This window comes from Microtus ochrogaster, chromosome 6 (genome assembly GCF_000317375.1).
Source record: "Microtus ochrogaster isolate Prairie Vole_2 chromosome 6, MicOch1.0, whole genome shotgun sequence".
Classification (NCBI taxonomy): Eukaryota; Metazoa; Chordata; class Mammalia; order Rodentia; family Cricetidae; genus Microtus; species Microtus ochrogaster.
In genome coordinates, this window is record NC_022013.1 from 24972700 (window position 1) to 24992446 (window position 19747).

General features: G+C 44.5%; 1 protein-coding gene across 3 annotated transcripts in view; it reads left to right on the forward strand.

The window, feature by feature from the left end:
- Adipor1 (adiponectin receptor 1) overlaps window positions 1–11887 on the forward strand; it is a 21603-nt gene extending 9716 nt beyond the window's left edge. For 2 of the 3 annotated variants that reach the window (XM_005348378.2, XM_005348379.3), the window contains exons 3-8: window positions 1847–1963; window positions 2695–2866; window positions 4857–5043; window positions 7117–7304; window positions 10353–10546; window positions 10832–11886. In XM_005348378.2, the coding sequence (XP_005348435.1) occupies window positions 1847–1963; window positions 2695–2866; window positions 4857–5043; window positions 7117–7304; window positions 10353–10546; window positions 10832–10960 (987 nt within the window). In that variant the 3' untranslated portion in view covers window positions 10961–11886. Of the gene's footprint in view, window positions 1–1846; window positions 1964–2694; window positions 2867–4856; window positions 5044–7116; window positions 7305–10352; window positions 10547–10831 lie in introns of all 3 variants that reach the window. The other variant, XM_026779776.1, reaches the window with a different exon arrangement.
- The last annotated feature ends 7860 nt before the right edge of the window (window positions 11888–19747 follow it).

Consider the following 19747-nt stretch of genomic DNA (forward strand, 5'->3'; position numbering starts at 1 on the left):
AAAAAAAAAAAAAAAAGGCAGGTACTATCCTGGGAGCCAGGCATGGTAATATATGCTGGTAATTTCAAAATTTGGTAGACTGAGGCAGGTGGATTGCAAATTGAGCCTAGCCTGGGCTATATAGACCTTTTCTCAAAAATAGCCTCAGCAACAAAAATTGCTGTGCTTATGTGGGTGTATAGCTCATCCCTTTAATCCTTTAATCCCAGCACTTAGAAGGCAGAGATGGACAATCTTTGTGAGCTCCAGGACAGCTTGGGCTACATAGACCCTGCCTTAAATAAGTAAGTAAATAAAGTTTGCTGTGTTGGGTGCACTTGGCTGGCCCAGGAATGAGCGGACCAGATCCGAGGCCCCACATGCCTGGGAGTTGCTTTGGGTTCAAAATGGTTGACACTTTGACTTTTTAAGAAAATATGTATTTTATTTGGGTGGGTGTATCATACACACACCACATGCATGCAAGAATCTGGGGGCTTGAAGAGGGTATCAGATCCCCTAGAACTGGAGTTACAGGACTTGTGAGCTGCCATACCAGGAAACTGCACTCCAGTCCTCTGGAAGAGCAATTAAGTTTTCTTAACCACTGAGCCATTTCCCCTTTTTATTTTATTGGTTTTGTTGTTGTTGTTTTATGTAGCTCTTACTGGCCTGGAGCTTACTAATTTACCTTGTAGACTAGACTGACCTCCAAACCACAGTGATCCCCCTCCCTGTTCTGGGATTCAAAGTATATGCTGTCACAGTTGGCCACAGTTGTCATGAGAGCAGTCCCAGAGTAAGTGATCGGAGAGCAACAAATAAGATTGTCAATGTAATCACTAAGGCATCTTTTTTTGTTTTGTTTTGAAAGTCAGTGGACTGGAGCTGAACATGATTGTGTACACTTTCAATTCCAGCTCTTAGGAGCAAAGGCAGGTGGATCACCCTGGGTTGAGGGGCCAATCTGGCCTATATAATGAGTTCCAAGCCAGCCAGGACTACATAGTGAAAGAAATCCTATCAGAGAGAGAGAGAGGGAGGGAGGAAGGAGGGATAGATAGATAGATAGATAGATAGATAGATAGATAGATAGATTGATTGATTATTAGTAGATTGGAAGATAAGACTATAAGACTATTTGGGAAATTAGGGAAAGTTGTGGACCACTTGTCCTCCGAGAGAATGGGAGCTGGAAGATGGCTCCATAAAGGTGCTTGTTCCTAAGCCTGATGAACTGAGTTTGATTGTTTGACCCCTAGAACGTAAATGGCAGAAGGAAAGAATCAACTCCCTCAGTTGTCTTGAGTTCTGTATGCCTTGACATGTGTACATACACACACACTAAAATAAAAAATATATTTTAAGAGAACAGATATATCTAAGGCAACATGTACCTGAAATAATATTTAAGTAATGAGATTAAATTAAGATGAATACAATCTAGGGCTAGTGCACTAAGCCCGTGTCCTTCCAAGGCCAGTCTCTGTCTGTGCCAGATAGAGCTTACACTCTAGTATTGACGGCCGGGCGATGGTGGCGCACGCCTTTAATCCCAGCACTCGGGAGGCAGAGGCAGGTGGATCTCTGTGAGTTCGAGACCAGCCTGGTCTACAGAGCTAGTTCCAGGACAGGCTCCAAAGCCACAGAGAAACCCTGTCTCGAAAAAACAAAAACAAAAACAAAAAAAAAAAAACACTCTAGTATTGACGAAGTAAGATTCTCAGGCAGTGTCATGTTTGGGAGAGGAAGCCTTGGCTTTACAAAGAGGCTGGGTGGAATGCCGTGAGTTTGAGCTGCTCTGGACCTCCTCAGAAATGGTTCAAGTTCAGAGACGATGTCTAGATTGTGTGTTTGTTGTCCTTAGGCTGAAGAAGAACAGGCATGCCCAGTGCCTCAGGAAGAGGAGGAGGAGGTGCGGGTACTAACACTTCCTCTGCAAGCCCACCATGCCATGGAGAAGATGGAGGAGTTCGTATATAAGGTGCAGCCTAGAGCTGGGAAGGGAAACGGGGATCAGGCTTGTCTGGGATGGTTCTAACTGGCAAGCTTATCTGGGCTGAAGGACATTTGCTTGAGACCTTAGTTCAGTCCCACAAGCTGTCCTCTGACCTTCACATGTACACTCTTGAACGTGTATGCCCTCATACATACATACAAACTAAATACATTATTAAAAGAAAGAAGAAAGGATTCCTGCTTTGACAGATGTCTGTGGGTTCAAGGCCAGTCTGGTCTACAAGAGCTAGTGCCAGGACAGGCTCCAAAGCTACAGAGAAACCCTGTCTCAAAAAACAAACAAACAAAAGAATTCCTGCTTTATAGGATGTAGTATTAGCCTGTAAGAACTTAGAATATAAATGGGGACAGAGGAGCAGAAGACCAAGGGACTACTCTCTGGGAGAACATCAGAGAGAGGATTTGTGTTTATGAAAACCATGTCTATAGTTTCTTTGTTTTCTCCCATTATAATAATTTTGAAAATTCAAGAGGCCTAAAGGGGGTTCACCATAAACTGGTCAAAATATGAATCAGTACCCTGCTAGTAGTGTTTTGTCCATCTTTGGGATCTCCAAGTCCAGGCTTATTTTATCGTGACGTGGGACCATTGGAAGCCTGAGTGACAGCCTCCTAGATGTGTTCTTTTGCAGTGTGGTATTCTTAGAAAACCCAGCCTTCCCTGTGGCCCATCTAAAGGTGCCGTGTGTGTTACAGGTCTGGGAGGGGCGCTGGAGAGTAATCCCGTATGATGTGCTTCCCGACTGGCTGAAAGACAATGACTACCTGTTACATGGCCACAGACCACCTATGCCCTCCTTTAGGGCTTGCTTCAAGAGCATCTTCCGCATCCACACAGAAACTGGCAACATCTGGACCCATCTGCTTGGTAAGTGATTTAGATGAGGAAAAAAAAATCCAATTTTTATTGACAAGTGCTTTACTACTGAGCAACATTCTCAGCAAGAACTCTAGTCTTATATTGGTGGTGGTGCATACTGTAGTGGTTTAGAAAATGGCCCCACAGACTCCCAGGAAGTGGCACTGTTAGGAGGTGTGGCATTTTTGGAGTAGGTATGGTTTTGTTGGAGGAAGTATATCCCTGGGGCTGGGCTTAGAGGTCTTAGATGCTCAAGCAAGGCCCTTTCTCACATTCTTTTCCTGCCTATCCAGATGTAGAACTTTCGGGTCCTTCTCCAGCGCCATGTCTGCCTGTGTGCTGCGATGCTTACTACCACGGTGATAATAGGCTGAACTTTTGAACTGTAAATCACCCAATTAAACGTTTGCTTTATAAGAGTTGCTGTGATCATGGTGTATCTTTACAGCAATAGAAACCGTAACTAAGACACAGAGTCTCACCATGTGACTCTGGTCATCCTAAAACCCCTATGTAAATCAGGCTGGACTCAAACTCACAGAAACTAAAGTGCTGGGATTGCAGATGTGTGTCTTAGTTGGGGTTTCTATTGCTATGAGCAGAAAGCATGACTGCAGCAACTCTTTTTTTTTATTTTTTTTTAATTTTCGAGACAGGGTTTTTCTGTAGCTTTTTGGTTCCTGTCCTGGAACTAGCTCTTGTATACCAGGCTGGCCTCACTCACAGAGATCTGCTTGCCTCTGCCTCCCGAGTGCTGGGATTAAAGGTGTGCGCCACCACCGCCCGGCTGCAGCAACTCTTATAAAGGGAAACATTTAATTGGAACTGGCTTACAGTACAGAGGTTTAACCCATTGTCATCATAGTGGGAAGCATGGCAGCACACAGGCAGATATGATGCTGGCGAAGGAGCCAAAAGTTCTACATCTGGGTAGACAGGCAGCAGGAAGAGATTGTAAGCATGACTAGGCCTGGCTTGAGCATCTGAGACTCCGCCAACAAGGCCACACTGCCTAATAGTGTCATTCCTTGAGAGTCAGTGTGGCCATTTTCTTCCAAACCACTATACCCTGTCTCAAAAACAAAAAAAACAAATAAAAAAGTATTACGTGCCAAAGAATTCTGTAGTGTTTGTCCATGAGGAGAGAATAAAGTTTCTCTGAATAATTGATATCAGGAGCCTTGCCTTTAAATTACCATTGACATTAATTGACATTTGATTGCTGATCTTTACAACAGGGTAGAAGGGCCAAAACAGGAGAAAATGATACTGTATGTTCTATTGGATTCCTGGTAGAACGTTCTTGTGGTGAGAACTCCTCTTTTCTAACTTGCCACTGTAAAAACAAAATGCCAACATCTCACAGAATGCTATTTTCGTGACCTGAGAACGTATGCTAGCTGATGGTATGCCTGGCCTCAAAAAGCCCTGGGTTTGATTCCTAGCACCAAGTACACTGGGCATGGTGGTACATGCTGGTAATCTCAGTACTCAGAGTTGGAGACAGGAAGATGAGAAAGAGCATCCTTAGCTACATAAGGAGTTGGAGGCCTGCCACGGTTACACAAGACCCTCTCTCAAAGATAAAATGTCTTGCCAGGTGGTGGTGACCCACATCTTTAATCCCAGCACTCGGGAGACAGAGGCAGGTGGATCTCTGAGTTTGAGGATATCCATGGTTACACAGATCCTTGTCTCAAAAAACCAAAAATATGCCGGGCGGTGGTGGCGCACGCCTTTAATCCCAGCACTCGGGAGGCAGAGGCAGGTGGATTCTACAAGAGCTAGTTCCAGGACAGGCTCCAAAACCACAGAGAAACCCTGTCTCGAAAAACCAAAAAAAAAAAAAAAACCAAAAATATGAAAATAAAAATGAGCTGTGTTTGTCCTGATGGCAGTTCTCGAGGCTGATGCTCCTGTTTACTGATAGACACATCAGCTGTCATGCTGCTGAGTTCCACTTTTCCTCAGGGTTTGTTTTTCCTTTTCCCTTGTGCAGGTTTCGTGCTGTTCCTCTTTTTGGGAATCTTGACCATGCTCAGACCGAATATGTACTTCATGGCCCCCCTGCAGGAGAAGGTGGTGTTCGGGATGTTCTTCCTCGGCGCGGTGCTCTGCCTCAGCTTCTCCTGGCTCTTCCACACCGTCTATTGTCACTCAGAGAAAGTCTCACGGACTTTTTCTAAGTAAGTTGAAAGAACAGTAATGAAAACCATGTGCATTATTGTCACATCTTGTCCCCGTGCTGAGCAGGTACTTGTAGCCTCCGTAACAAACTTAATGAATCCCTATTGTGCCCAAGGAAGTGAAGTTTCCTCGTCTGTTGTTATGACAAGATGATGAAGTTTTTCTTGTAAAAACTTCATGATAAACTTCCCACAACATCCCCAGCAGATGGAAACCAATCCTGGGATAGGTTTTCTACTGAAACAGTACTGTATTTTGTGAAACTTGAGGTGTCGCTGGGTTGCTCTCAAGACCGTGTACATAACACTAGCTTATCTTTGGCTCAGCCTGTGGTGTGTGGCAGGCAGTCTGTGCTTCATACTACTAGTGCCCTCCTCCCCCGAAAAGCTTATCTTTGCTGGCCAGGCTTTGCTAGACTCATCAGATCTGCTGCCTGTCAGGCTCAGTCACTGTCCCCAACTCAGCATGGGGTTCTGTTTACTTGAGTAGTGGTGGTTGTTCATGCTTTCTTAGTGATTATTTTGTTTCTCTGAGTAACACTAGGTCAGTGCCAAGCAAAGTGGGATTGTTCTCAGCTACTCAGTGAGCTGAGACAGGAGGACCATGAGAGCACAGAAATTTGAGACAAGCCTGAACTCCTAAAGGAGCCTCAGGAGGCTAAGGCAGGAAAATGCTGGGAGTTTCAGGCCAGCTCAGGCTACATCATGAATTTCAGGTCAGCCGGGGATAGAGAGCAAGACTCACTCAAAGGAGAGTTGGTCAGATGGTTCAGTGGATAAATGCACTTGCCACCATAACCCAAGTTCAGTCCTGGGACCCACATGTAGAAAGTAAGAGCCAACTCTAGTCTCCATACTCAGACATACACACAAATAAATAATTTAAAGGGAAAAGTCAATAAGAACAGGACAGGCAAAAGTATCAACACCAGCTGGGTGAGGTGACACACACCTTTGACCCCAACACTTGGAAGGCAGAGGCAGGTGGATCTCTGTGAGTTCGAGGCCAGCCTGGTCTACAGAGTGAGTTCCAGGACAGTCAGAGCTACTCAGAGAAATCCTGCCTCAAAAAAACAAAACAAAACATAAAAGTATCTTATGCCGAGCATGGTGGCACATAACTGTAGTCAGCACTCAGTATGCAGAGGCAGGAGAATGAATCAATGGGAGGCCAGCATAGGCTACCTAACAACAAAAATCCCCCAGTGTTCCTTTTTTTTTTAAATATTTATTTATTTATTATGTATACAATATTCTGTGTGTATGCCTGAAGGCCAGAAGAGGGTGCCAGACCTCATTACAGATGGTTGTGAGCCACCATGTGGTTGCTGGGAATTGAACTCAGGACCTTTGGAAGAGCAGGCAATGCTCTTAACCACTGAGCCATCTCTCCACCCCCCCCCCCCCCAGTGTTCCTTATCTAAGGATTTTATGACTGGGGAAATAACCCAGAGCTCTTTTTGAGTGCCATGCTGGGAACCAGCTATGCTGTGGCAGAATTTCTAGAAGTGTCTTTTGCAGCCCAGGCTGGCCTTAAATCCTCTGAGTAGCCTTGAACTCCCATCCTCTGCCTCCACCTTCTAGGTGCTAGGATTGCAGGTGTGCACCACATGCCTGGCCTTCTTAGAGAATTTTTTACTGGAAAGTAAAATGTGCTTAACCTTGTGGAATCGGGAACTACAGAGTGAGTTCCAGGACAGTCAGGGCTACACAAAGAAACCTGGTCTCAAAAAACAAAATGTAAATTTTATCGAGAATTTCATACTTGTATATTTTGATTCTATCTATTCCGCCCTCCAGCTTCCTTCCAGATTTTCCCCACCGTCCCCTCCCAACTTCATACCTCCCTCCCTCCCTCCTTCCTTCTTTCCTCCCTCCCTTCCTCCCTCCCTTCCTCCCTCCTTCTCTCCCCCCCTCAAATGACCTGTTGAGTCCAGTTTAGTTCCCCCTGTAGGGTTGAGAAGGTGGAGACTGGAGAGGGTCGGTCTAGGTGCGGTGGAAACAGTATGTAATGAGCCATAGGAGTCTTCATCTCCCCCGTTCATGTGCTTGATTTTTGTTACTTGTTTTTAGACTGGACTATTCAGGGATTGCTCTGCTGATCATGGGGAGCTTTGTCCCCTGGCTCTATTACTCCTTCTACTGCTCCCCACAGCCACGGCTCATCTACCTCTCCATCGTCTGTGTCCTGGGCATTTCTGCCATCATTGTGGCACAGTGGGATCGGTTTGCCACTCCTAAGCACCGGCAGACAAGAGCAGGTAAGTACAGCTGGGCTTGGTGCTGCATGCCTCTAGTCCAGCATTTCTCAATCTTCCTACTGCTGCAGCCCTTTAATACAGTTCCTCATGTGTGGTGAACCCCAACCATAAGATGATTTTTGTTGTGGCTGGGTGATGGTGGCGTACGCCTTTAATCCCAGCTCTCGGGAGGCAGGCAGATTTCTGTGAGAGCGAGTTCCAGGACAGGCTCCAAAACTACAGAGAAACGCTATCTCAGGGGAAGAGGGGGATGATGATTTTTGTTACTACTTCACAACTGTAATTTTGCTACTGTTATGAAATATCTGTGTCTTAGGTGACCTATGAGAAAGGAATGCTGAACATCCCCCAAAAGGGTCTCGACCCACAGGTTGAAAAACACTACTCTAACCCCAATTACTCAAGAGGTTGATGTGCCTGGATCAGAAGTTCAAGTCCAACCTGATCTACAAAGCAAGCCAGGACAGCCAGGGCTACACAGAGAAACCCTGGGGTGGGGGGGATGTTTGGAATGTGTATCAAGCACAGTCATTTTAATGACTGAATTCTAAGCACTCAGACAAGGGAATGAAAATTTGACATACCTGCCGGGCGATGGTGGCACATGCCTTTAATCCCAGCACTCGGGAGGCAGAGGCAGGCGGATCTCTGTGAGTTCGAGACCAGCCTGGTCTACAGAGCTAGTTCCAGGACAGGCTCCAAAGCCACAGAGAAACCCTGTCTCGAAAAACCAAAATAAATAAATAAATAAATAAATAAATAAATAAATAAATAAATAAATAAATAAATAAATAAAAAAAATTTGACATACCCAAGCCAAGAGTGGTGTTCATGCCCATAATCCCAGTATTTGGGAGGGTGAAGCAGGAGGATATATGTATATGTTCCTAGGCAGTGTAGGCTATGTACAGATCAAGATTCTGTCTCAAAATAAGCAAAAAAAAAAGGGGGGGGGCTAGTTCCAGGACAGGCACTAAAGCTACAGAAAAACCCTGTCTGAAAAAAATAAACAAACTAAAAATTTACAAATCCTGGGCATTTTACCAGGAATTGTGAATAAAATATCTTAAGCATAAAGATTAGTAGCAACTAATATAATAGCAACAAGCATTTAGACATCTTCCTTATGTTGCCTCATCTAGAGTCTTTCCGTTACTATTAGTTTTCAGAACCCTTAACTTTTTTTTCTAGTTTATTTTACATGGAGGGTTCTTTTGTCCATATGTATGTCTATGTACCACTTGCATGCCTCGTGTTGGTAGAAGTCAGAAGAGGATTGGATCACCCACCATGGGGGTACTGGGACATCCTCATCCTCAAAGAGCTGCCAGTGCTCTTAACTGCTGAGCCATCTCTCTACAACTCTCTCTCTCTCTCGCTCTCGCTCTCTTTTTCCAGTTTTTCAAGACAGGGTTTCTCTGTAAACCTGGCTGTCCTTGAACTCACAGAGATCCACCTGCCTTTGCCCCCCTCCCCCAAGTCCCAGGATTAAAAGCGTGCACCACCACTGTCCAGCATATGCTGTTTTTTTCATCTTCAGCTACAAGCAATATTAATTGAGCACCAACTCTTTGTTTAAACAAGGGCATCTGCAAGTAGGAGAAGACAGTCCTCGCCCTGGTTGTATACAGGATGGGGACAGTGCTCATTCTTCATTGTTACTGTGTGTCCTTGCAGCCCCAGGTAGCTGCTCATCTGGAACTTTTCTCTACTCAGATGACCTGGTTACTTCCGTCTTTTTATGATTTTTGAAAAATGTTAATTGTAGCTGGGCAGTGGTGATGCACACCTTTAATTCCAGTACTTGGGAGGTAGAGGCAGGCAAATCTGAATTTGAGACCAGCCTGGTCTACAGAGCACGTTCCAGGCCAGTCAGAGCTACACAGAGAAACCCGGTCTCAAAAAGCAAAGATAAAACAAATTTAAAAAATGTAAATTTTATTAAGAATTTCATGCTTGTATACAGTGTATTTTGATTCTATGTATTCTTCCCTCCAGCTTCCTTCCAGACCTTCTCCATCCTGTCCCCCATTCAACTTCACGTCCTCTTTTTCCTTTCTTTTTGTTTTCAAATGGCATGTTGAGTCCAGTTAGTTGTGCCCATATGTGCATGAATATGTGGCCATCCACTGAAGCCTAGACAACTTTCCAGTGGCTGCACCCCTTAAAGAAAGCTGACTGCCTTTACCAGTGTCCATCAACTGTCATAGCTTCTCCGTGGTGGGACTTGTGAGCCTCTCTCCTATCCGTGCTGAAATTTGACTGGCTTGATCCTGTGCAGGTGTTTTAATGATCCCTTTAAAAAAAAAAGATCATTTATTTATGATTATGAGTCTCTGTTAGTGTGTACTTGTGCCCATGCCCATGGAAGCCAGAAGAGAATGTCAAATCTCCTGCAGCTGGAGTTCTAGGCAGTTGTGAGTCGCCCACCCTCGGTGCTGGGAACTAAACTGGGAAGTCTCTGGAAGAGCAGCAAACACTATTACGCACTGAGCCATCTCTTCATCCTTCTATGATTTAATGGAAAGCCTACTCTTCTGACTTTGGAGCCTCTGAGTCTAGCCATCTATGATCCGTACTCGGTCAGCCATCAGATGATTTTGACAGAACCTCGGGTGTGAGTGTGTGTCTATGTTTTCAAATTTTGTTTTGAGAAAAGATCTCACTAGGTAGCCCTGGCTGGCCCAGAACCCAATATATAGATAGGCTGGCCTGCAACTAAAAGAGATCTTACCTTCCTCTGCCTCCCAAGTTCTGGGGTTAAAGGAGTTCACCACCAGCTAGCTCCACCCCACCTTGTTTATCTTATTTGTATATATGTGTGAGTCTGACAGCCATGTGTGTGCAGGTGTCCACGGAGGCCAAAAGAGGGCACAGGATCCCCTCAGCCTACAAGAGCTGTCTGCTGACTGTTAGTCCTCTTTGCCAGCATTCCCTAAACTTGTAATATTCATCAGAAAATAGTTTTTATAAATACATAAATTCCAGATTTGAAGCAGCACCTTCCATGTAGTGATTCCTGTTTGACAGTCTGTCTGTTCTGTTCAGGCGTGTTCCTGGGACTTGGCTTGAGTGGTGTTGTACCCACCATGCACTTTACAATCGCTGAGGGCTTTGTCAAGGCCACCACAGTGGGCCAGATGGGCTGGTTCTTCCTCATGGCTGTGATGTACATCACCGGAGCTGGCCTGTATGCTGCTCGGATTCCTGAGCGCTTCTTTCCTGGAAAATTTGACATATGGGTAAGAAATGACTCTTAGCAGGGCCTGTGATGGTAAGTGACTGACCCAAGGCCAAAGCTCTGAGTAAGATGCTGAGAGATTTGGGTCATGAAGTATTTGACTGTGCGTTCTGTCTGAAGGAAGAGGATAACCTGAATTAACCCTGATGTCTCTCACATAGTTTTTTGGTAATGTTCTATAGCAAGTATCACTTCTGTGATGTCAGACATTTTAAGGGGAGACCAGAAGAGACAGGTGCCCCTCCCACTCCTCCCCGTCCTCAAGGCGCTCTGTTTCCTTCCACAGTTCCAGTCTCATCAGATTTTCCACGTCCTGGTGGTGGCAGCGGCTTTCGTCCACTTCTATGGGGTCTCCAACCTTCAGGAATTCCGGTACGGCCTGGAAGGTGGCTGTACAGACGACTCCCTTCTCTGAGCCTTCCCACTGATGGTGGAGGAGGAACTTCCCAAGTGCTTTTAAAAATAACTTCTTTGCTGAAGTAAGAGGGAGAGTCTGCGTTGTCTGTTTCTAGAAGAAACCTTAGAGAAGTGAGTACCAGTCAGCTTCAGCTCACTGTCACAGCCACTGGGCAATAAACCTCCCCTTCCCATCCCCTGGCTGGGAGCCACCTCCTCAGCAGCCCTCAGCAAGGACTGCTAGTCCTTCAAAGATAGGACTATGAAGCTCATGTTGAGATTTCACCCATTCCTCCAGCCATTTTGGGGAAAAAAATATGAACTGGGATTCTTCAGAAATTATGTTTTGCTTTTTCTTGAAGAAAATATCCCTCCCTCACCCCCATCCTTACTTTGTAACCTGGCTGATAACAGGCCATCCGTTTTTGTAACACACTTTTCAAAAACAATTATAACCTGGTCCCGTCTTTCTAGGGCCTAGACCTGCTTATATGGCAGGACAAACAAAGCCCCCGCCTTGATGTAGCCCGGCTAATCATGGAAGTATGTCCAGGCTTCAAATAACTTGAGTTTAAAACCTTTTTTTTTCTTGGCAGAGTAATGTAAAATTAAAATGGGGAAGATATTTAATATTTAATACTAAGCTTTAAAAAGAAACCTGCTATCATTGCTATGTACCTTGACTCAAAGACTATTATGATAATAAAAGAAAGTACAGATAACGCTTGGCATTCAAAGAGTTAACATGTATTGTCTCAACTGCTTGCTCACAACTCCAGAGAATTGAAGCTTGAGATGATTCCAGCTTCTACTGAGACACAAATCTGAATCATCCTGACAGTCAGACTCTGTGGTCAGTGAATAAGCACAATTCAGTTCCAGCTTCTGATCTCTAGTACAGTATCACCACCCAGACACCCGGTTAGGAACACTGCTGTGCCGACTGGAGGTGTCCCGCTAGAGAATAGCTCAGTCAGTTCAATGTTTGACATATAAAACTAGGGAAGGGAGGCATGCTCTTGTAATCCCAGAACTGAGGAGACAGATTGGTAGATCACTGCCCGCACTCCCAGCCAACCTAACTTAGCTACTTCCAGGCTAGAGAACCTGTCTTAAAAAAAAAGTGGACCGTGGTTGAAGAACAACTCCTGAGGTGTCATTTGGCCTGCATGTCTATACTCCCTCACACATACCCCACCACAAAAGCCACTGTGTTTGATGTGATTGTCTCACCAAAGGGTAATTGATGGTCTTTGATACCTTTGTGAATTCTACTGAACCTGATTAAGAGGCTCTGTTCATTGTGTGGCGTAAGCTAGTGGTAATTCTCAGCAAATGAGCAGCCAACCGAGCCATGAGTTACAGTGTGTTCACATGAAAGTTGGTAGAACTGAGGACGAGTCATCTTTTGAAGTAAACAATTTAGCCAGATGTGGTAATTAAAGGTAATACCTTTAAATCCCAGCACACCAGAAGCAGGAGGATCTTTGTGAGTTCCAGGACAGCTAAGATTATATAACTCCGGTTTCCAAAACAAAACAAACAAACAAAAATAGAAAAACAATTCATGTAGACCAAAAAACAAAATGTTTCTTAGTCTCAAGTGGTAATCCAGGAGATAGAAATTAAAACCAAAAGGAAGAGGGGGACATGGTGATGTATGCCTTTCATTCCCATAGCCAGGAGGCAGAAAAGGCTGGGCTGCTATCAGTTGAGACTAGCTTGGTCTCCATAGTGAGGTCCAGGTCAGCCAAGACTACACAGCAAGATGAAAACAGACAGAAGGAGAAGCCATCTCACTCTAGCCAGGTCTGCATAGCCAGTAGCCCAGTCAGGCCTCAGGCTGGATTTCCTGCCTCTGCCTCCTGGGTTCCGGGTCTACAGCCATGTACCACACCCTGTAAAAGTAGTAGTCTATCCAGAGTGTGTGTCCCCTAGCCATCTGTCATTTATGTTCTGTGAAATGCTTTATTTGCTATTTGTAGTATTTGAAATCATTTATTTTATTTATTTATTTATTTTTTTGTTTGTTTGTTTGTTTTTTCGAGACAGGGTTTCTCTGTGGCTTTGGAGCCTGTCCTGGAACTAGCTCTGTAGACCAGGCTGGTCTCGAACTCACAGAGATCCACCTGCCTCTGCCTCCCGAGTGCTGGGATTAAAGGCCTGCGCCACCACTGCCTGGGTTTTGTTTTTTCTTAACAAAGTTATTTTCATAACAATCTAGATCTGCAGTATAGGCAAAAGATGTCAACATGAATGGGGTTTGTTCAGGTGGGAGAGTGCCTGCCTAGCATGGTTGAAATCCTAGGGTCAATTCCCAGTACCACATAAACTGGGCGTGGTTTCCTGTAAGCATGCTGTTTGTAATTCCCGCACTTGGGAGTTCAGAGGTAGGTAGATCAGAAATCAACAAATTTAGATTAATTTATTGAATATTTAAATCTTAGATAACAGGCACTCAGAAACTGACCTTGCTAAAAAGCACTGACTTCTCATTTGGGTTCACAAAGCAGAACGAAGCAGCACTAAAGTGTGGCATCTGTCTCATTCTGTATTCTCTTTCCTCAGGAACATTTCTGTAGCAGGAAGATGTTTCTGTCCTTCTGAAGGAGGTGTTCAGATAACATCTAATCCTGTTCACATGTGATGCCATTAATATATAAGTACATTAATCTGCTGAGGGGGTTGGGGATTTAGCTCAGTGGTAGAGCGCTTGCCTAGCAAGCGCAAGGCCCTGGGTTCGGTCCTCAGCTTCAGAAAAAAAAAAAAAAAAGACAAAATAAAAAATAACATTAATCCTCTGAGTTGCTAATTTTAATGAAAACATGAAAGCAAATGATTATCTTAAACCTGCTGTCGTCACCTTGGATTCCAGGGACAGCAAAGCTTCCCAGGATAAACCGTCCCCCATATGAGGGCAATTATCTACGAAGATGCAGCTGCATCCTGGGACAGAGGACATCTTCGAGAACCAGCTTGTCTCCTCAAGCAGAGGATTTCTTAGGGCCCCACAGAACGAGAACTCAGACAATGATCAAGACCATACCTTAACTAAGACTGTCTTATGTATAGCTCTTGACCTTTGTGCCATTTTTTCTTTTTCTCTACTCAAATTTAAAACTCACATCAGTACCTCACAGTGGACTTGGGGGCCACTCCCTCCCAACGTTGCTCTATTGAAATTTCCTCTTCAACCCTCAGTGTTACCCAGCTCTTGACACATTGAGACAGGTGGCCAAGCTCAGAAGAGCTGTCAGTTGGAGATTTTGCACTAAAATCCCTATCACATTACAAACTGAGAGAATTTGGACTAGGTATACATGAGTCCTTAAATATTTTTAAGTCAATTTGAATCAAACCTTTTTGGGGTGAGGGTACTTTGTCACGTGAGCATGCCATATAACAAATACCAAGAGATAGTATGAGCTAGCCTTTATGTTAAAACTTGAAAGATGAAGCAGGGGCTTGGAAGGTACCTTAATTGGCGAAGTCCAGGAGGATCTGGTTTGAGCCCAAATATCCATATAAAAAGTAGGACATGGAGCTGCAGAAGTAACCCCAGTGCAGGGACCAGGAGACGGGTGTATCCTGAGGCTCACCAGCCAGTTACCTTAGCCCAGATGGGCACCCTAGGTCTCAGTGAGATCCCGTCTCAGAAAACAAGGTAAGTGCCCCCTGAGGAGTGACCTCTGGCCAACTCACACAGATGAAGTTAAGCCATTTAAAAATGAGTGTGAGGGACGGGAGAGATGGCTCAGTGGTTAAGAGCACTGCCTGCTTTTCCAGAGGACCTGGGTTCAATTCCCAGGACCCACATGGCTGCTCACCACTGTAACTCCAGCTCCAGAAGTTCCAGTGTACATAAATAATTATTTAAAAGTCAACGATTTCTACAAAAACCAACTAAAAGAACTCAAGATACAATTACATCAAATCAATACAATTACATCAAATCACAGCACTCAGTATAAACCAAGTAGAAATGCATACGACAAAAGCTGGTGCTTGTTTTGCAGACATAGACTAGTATCTCTCCATTTTTAGGAGCTAATCAAGGCCAGAGAAACGACTCAGTAGGTCTTGGTGCTTGTCAGGCCTGATGACTTGAGTTCAGTGCCATGATCCAGCCAGACGGCAGGAGAAAACTTGACTTCAAGACAGTTTATGGATTACTGGAGAAAAAGAGTAAAGAAAGATGAGAATAGAGCTAAGAAGTTAGAGTCCCCAAAACTTAAGTTTGTCTCTTCTAATTTTTTAAAGATTAGGGGTGAGGGTTGCCACGGCACAGGTGTGGAGGTCAGAAGACAGCTTGTGGGAGGGAGTCAGTTCTTTCCTACTTCTGGCCTTCACCCAACCAGTGCCTAGCGTGCACACACAAGCAACATAGCAGCCAATCGGTAGAGCTTGTCCTTGAGAGGAAGATTCCTTTATAAATGGAAAATTTTAATACAAGTCAGAATGTCCTATTAAGCATACTTTCTAGATTTGTTATGGTAAGTTATGAGTGCCTTACCAGTATGTATATATGTGCATCTGTGTGTGTGCAGGAGCCTGTGGGGGTCAGAGGACAACTTCAGATCTCTTGGAACTGGAGGTACAGGCAGCTGTAGCCACCATGTAGGTACTGAGAACTGAAACTAAGTCTCTGCAAGAGCAGTAAGTGTACTTGACCACCAGGCCATCTCTCCAGGCCCAGGGAATACTACTTTATAGGTCAACAGGGTGATCAGAAACTCATCAGCAAACCCCCAGAGTGATGATATGACTCAGGAAACCTCATAATCAATTTTTTTTGCCCCAGGAATTTAGATACTAGCAGAGGCATTTCCCCCTCTTCAAAGAAACCACACGATCCTTTCAACACCAATGGAATTTTTTTTGTTTTTGTTTTTGTTTTTCGAGACAGGGTTTCTCTGTAGCTTTGGAGCCTGTCCTGGAACTCCCTTGGTAGACCAGGCTGGCCTCTAACTCACAGAGATCCGCCTGTCTCTGCCTCCCAAGTGCTGGGGTTACAGGCGTGCGCCACCACCGCCCGGTTTGGAATTTTGTTCTCTATGGATTACTAGTGAAGAGTGAAGGAATGATACATCCGAAAGGCAAGGACAGACGGCAGCAGAGAAACTAGATTCCTCAGAATCCATCTTTAGTTTCATACAACTTCTAGCTTTTTAAAAAATATTTACTTAGTGGGGTGTGTCTTGGTCACTGTAAAGAGACAGCACCATGACCAAGGCAATTTTCTTTTTCTTTTTTTCTTTCATTTTTTTCCCCAAGACGGTTTCTCTGTGTAGCCCTGGCTTTTCTGGAACTGACTCTGTAGATCAGGCTGGCCTTGAATTCAGAGATCCACCTGCTTCCACCCCAGTGCTGGGATAAAGGCATGCTCCACCCCTGCTTGGATGGGCCAAAGCAACTCTCAATTATTTAGCTGGGGGCTTGCTTACCATTTCAGAGGCTGAGTCCATCACAGTCACGGTGTGTGGAGGCTGGAGGAGAGGAGATCATAGCTGTTGCTCGCCTGCCTAAATCACGCCACACTTCCCACCTCCCACCCCAGTCTCTCCCTCTCTAGAGTTGGTAAGTTTGCTGCCACCTTGCAGCTCTCAGTTTCCAGTATCCCTACCCCCACTTCCCACCCCCTGCCCGCAGCTGCAGACCCTACTACTGCCCAGACTCAAAACAACCTTGAATTGTAACTTGGCTTTTATCATTGCCTTGTGACATCTACCATGTAGGCTAGGTGCCTTGCTACCAACATCCCCACATCCTTATCCCTGCTGACTTCAGGAAACTTAAGAGAGCAAGAAACCCTTTTGTCCCCTGGAACTGAAGGGTCTGTCTCTCCATTCAGGGCCCCATTGAGCTCCTATGGTGTGGTGCTGTAACTCTCCTACTATCCCAAAACTGAAAAGAATAGAAGGCTATTTATTTCTCTTTAAGACCCCAGGAATGCTGTCCATGATGACTGTTTCTGCTAATGAAGCTCTTTTAATGGCCTGCTCTCTTTGAAGGCCTCAGCATGGCTGCCTATGGCCATGATGCTAAACTTTTTGTTTTGTTTTGTTTTGTTTTTCAAGATAGAGTTTCTCTGTGTAGCTTTGGAGCCTGTCCTGGCACTAGCTCTTGTGGACCAGGCTGGCCTTGAACTCATGGAGATCTGCCTGCCTCTGCCTCCCAAATGCTGGGATTAAAGGTGTGCACCACCACCACCTGGCAGCCATGATGCTAATTCTAATAAAATTTATCAGAAGAGCAATTTACCTGGCTTACTTTCCACAAACCTGTAACATCTTTAAGTTATAACAACCAGTGTCCTAGTCCATCACCCTCTACCCTATTCCCTGGAAACAAGGTTTCTCACTGAACCTGGAGCTCACCATTTTTCTGGCAACGCTGGCTGGCCAGCAAGCCCCAGTAATCCCCCTTTCTCCCTCCACCTACAGCTCTGAGATTATTCTCAAGTATGACCACACCCAACTTCTTTTTTTTTTTCTCTAAGAATCCAAACTCAGTTCTTCCCCCATCAAGAAATCTCCCCAGCTCCCATACCTCTTTTTGCATCCAGTCAAAAACTTTTGGGTTTTTTGGACAGGGATTCATATGGGGATGTGTGTGTTTCATAATTTCTTATTTCCTTTTCAATTCCAGTTAAAGTAGGTTGTACATTTGTTAATAGTTTGTTTCATTGCCTGAGACTTGTAGTTTACTACATACAAAACAATTAAAACTAGTTTATGAATAGCAAATATTCCTTGAGAAAAACGTAACATAAGCCAAGCATTTCTTCAAATATTTGCAGGTTGAGTTGCCCTAAATACCAAAGGCAAATGTAGCTTATGAGGCGAAGGGTAGTTCCCCCACCCCCTCTGGAATGCTTGCTCCTTCTTCAAGTTTGTTTCCCATTTCTTATCTCTTCTTTCCTGGAAATTGCAACCTTTTGTGTTAGCTGGAGAAATTCCTGTGTGGGAGGGATCTGAGTGCTATCTCGAACTAGTAGTTCTTTCACGTCTCACCCAGAGGTGGTTCCTTCCACAGGGTCATGGGTTTGTGCTACCCATGTACAGCACGGGAGGGGAACACAGTGTAAGATCCACACAGTGAGAAAGTACAGGGGAGAAAGTTACAGACCGCCATGCATATAAGGCCACACTAGTTTTTTATTTTTGGTCAGTGACCAAGAGTGAGCTAAAGCCTCAGAAAGGCTCTTGGTGCTTTACTTCGGGGGTACAGTATTTTTTTTAATCATTTATTTTATTTTCATTGGTGTTTTGCCTGCATGTATGTCTGTGTGAGGGTGTCCGATCCCTTGAAACTGGCGTTACAGACAGTTGTGAGCTGCCATGTGGGTGCTGGGAATCAAACCAGGGTTCTCTGGAAGAGCAACAAGTGCTCTTAACCACTGAGCCATCTCACCAGCCCCCAAACATCTTTTTGTTTTGTTTTGCTTTGTTTTTTTGACAAACTCGGAGATCTGCCTGCTTCTGCCTCCCAAGGGCTGGAGTTAAAGGTGTGTGCCACCACCGCCCAGCAAGGGGCATAGCATTTCTAAACGCAAAAGACCACACAGACCACAATTACATCAAGCTTAGATGAGGGCCAGAGTAAACTCGCAACATCCGGTGAGACATAGCAGTCATTTCACACATAACATGCCCATTAATTCTGATTCATACCTTTGTCAGTTTATGTTTAGTTTGTTCAAACATTAATTATTTTGGTTAACACAGCTGGACCGTGGTTAGGATCACAGACAATCCCAATGTGCTGCCGAGGCAGCCATGACTGTTGGAGTGTGGAGGGCTGAAAAACATCTAAGTAGATACGAAGTGGAGTCAGCCAAGATGGGCTTACCTTCATCACTTCATTTGCTGGTTTCTTTGACTTTGGAATCCTTAATTTCATGAAGGAGAAGGCACTGTGTAATAATCAATTAAGCAGGGCCTGATGATTAACCTAGGAGCACAAGAGGACCCCTGGAGCCTGCGATGAAACCAGGGATTGTTCGTCCTTTGTATTTATCACTTATGAGCGCCAACTGTGATTTGTATGCTTAGTTAGGAAATTGGGTCATTTCTTTAAACCTATTATTATTTTTAGACACAGCAAAGCTAGTAAACGTTTGTGTCATAGTCCAGTCCTGAAGAACTATTGCAATTAGCCCGATAAGAAGTATTTCGGGGGGGCTGGAGAGATGGCTCAGTGGTTAAGAGCATTGCCTGCTCTTCCAAAGGTCCTGAGTTCAATTCCCAGCAACCACATGGTGGCTCACAACCATCTGTAGTGACGTCTGGTGCCCTCTTCTGGTCGGCAGACATACAGACAGAATATTGTATACATAATAAATAAATATAAAAAGATATATAAATTTTAAAAAAAAAGTATTTCGGCTAATTTTCCCATGAGCCCACAGAGAGAAAAGGGCCCCTTTGGATGTCAATATGGCAATTTCTCAGAAAATTAGGAAACAACGTTCCTCAAGACCCAGTAATACCATTTTTGGGTATATATCCAAAGGGTGCTCAATCGTGCCACAAGGACATGTGCTCAACTATGTCATAGCAGCACTGTTTGTCATAGCCAGAACCTGGAAACAACCTAAATGCCCCTTGACCGAAGAATGGATAAGAAAAATGTGGTATATTTACACAATGGAGTACTACACAGCAGAAAAAAATAGCAATAGCTTGAATTTTGCAGGAAAATGGATGGAACTAGAAAGCATTATTTTGAGTGAGGTAACCCAGACACAGAAAGACAATTATCACATGTACTCACTCATAGGTGATTTTTAAACATAAAGCAAAGA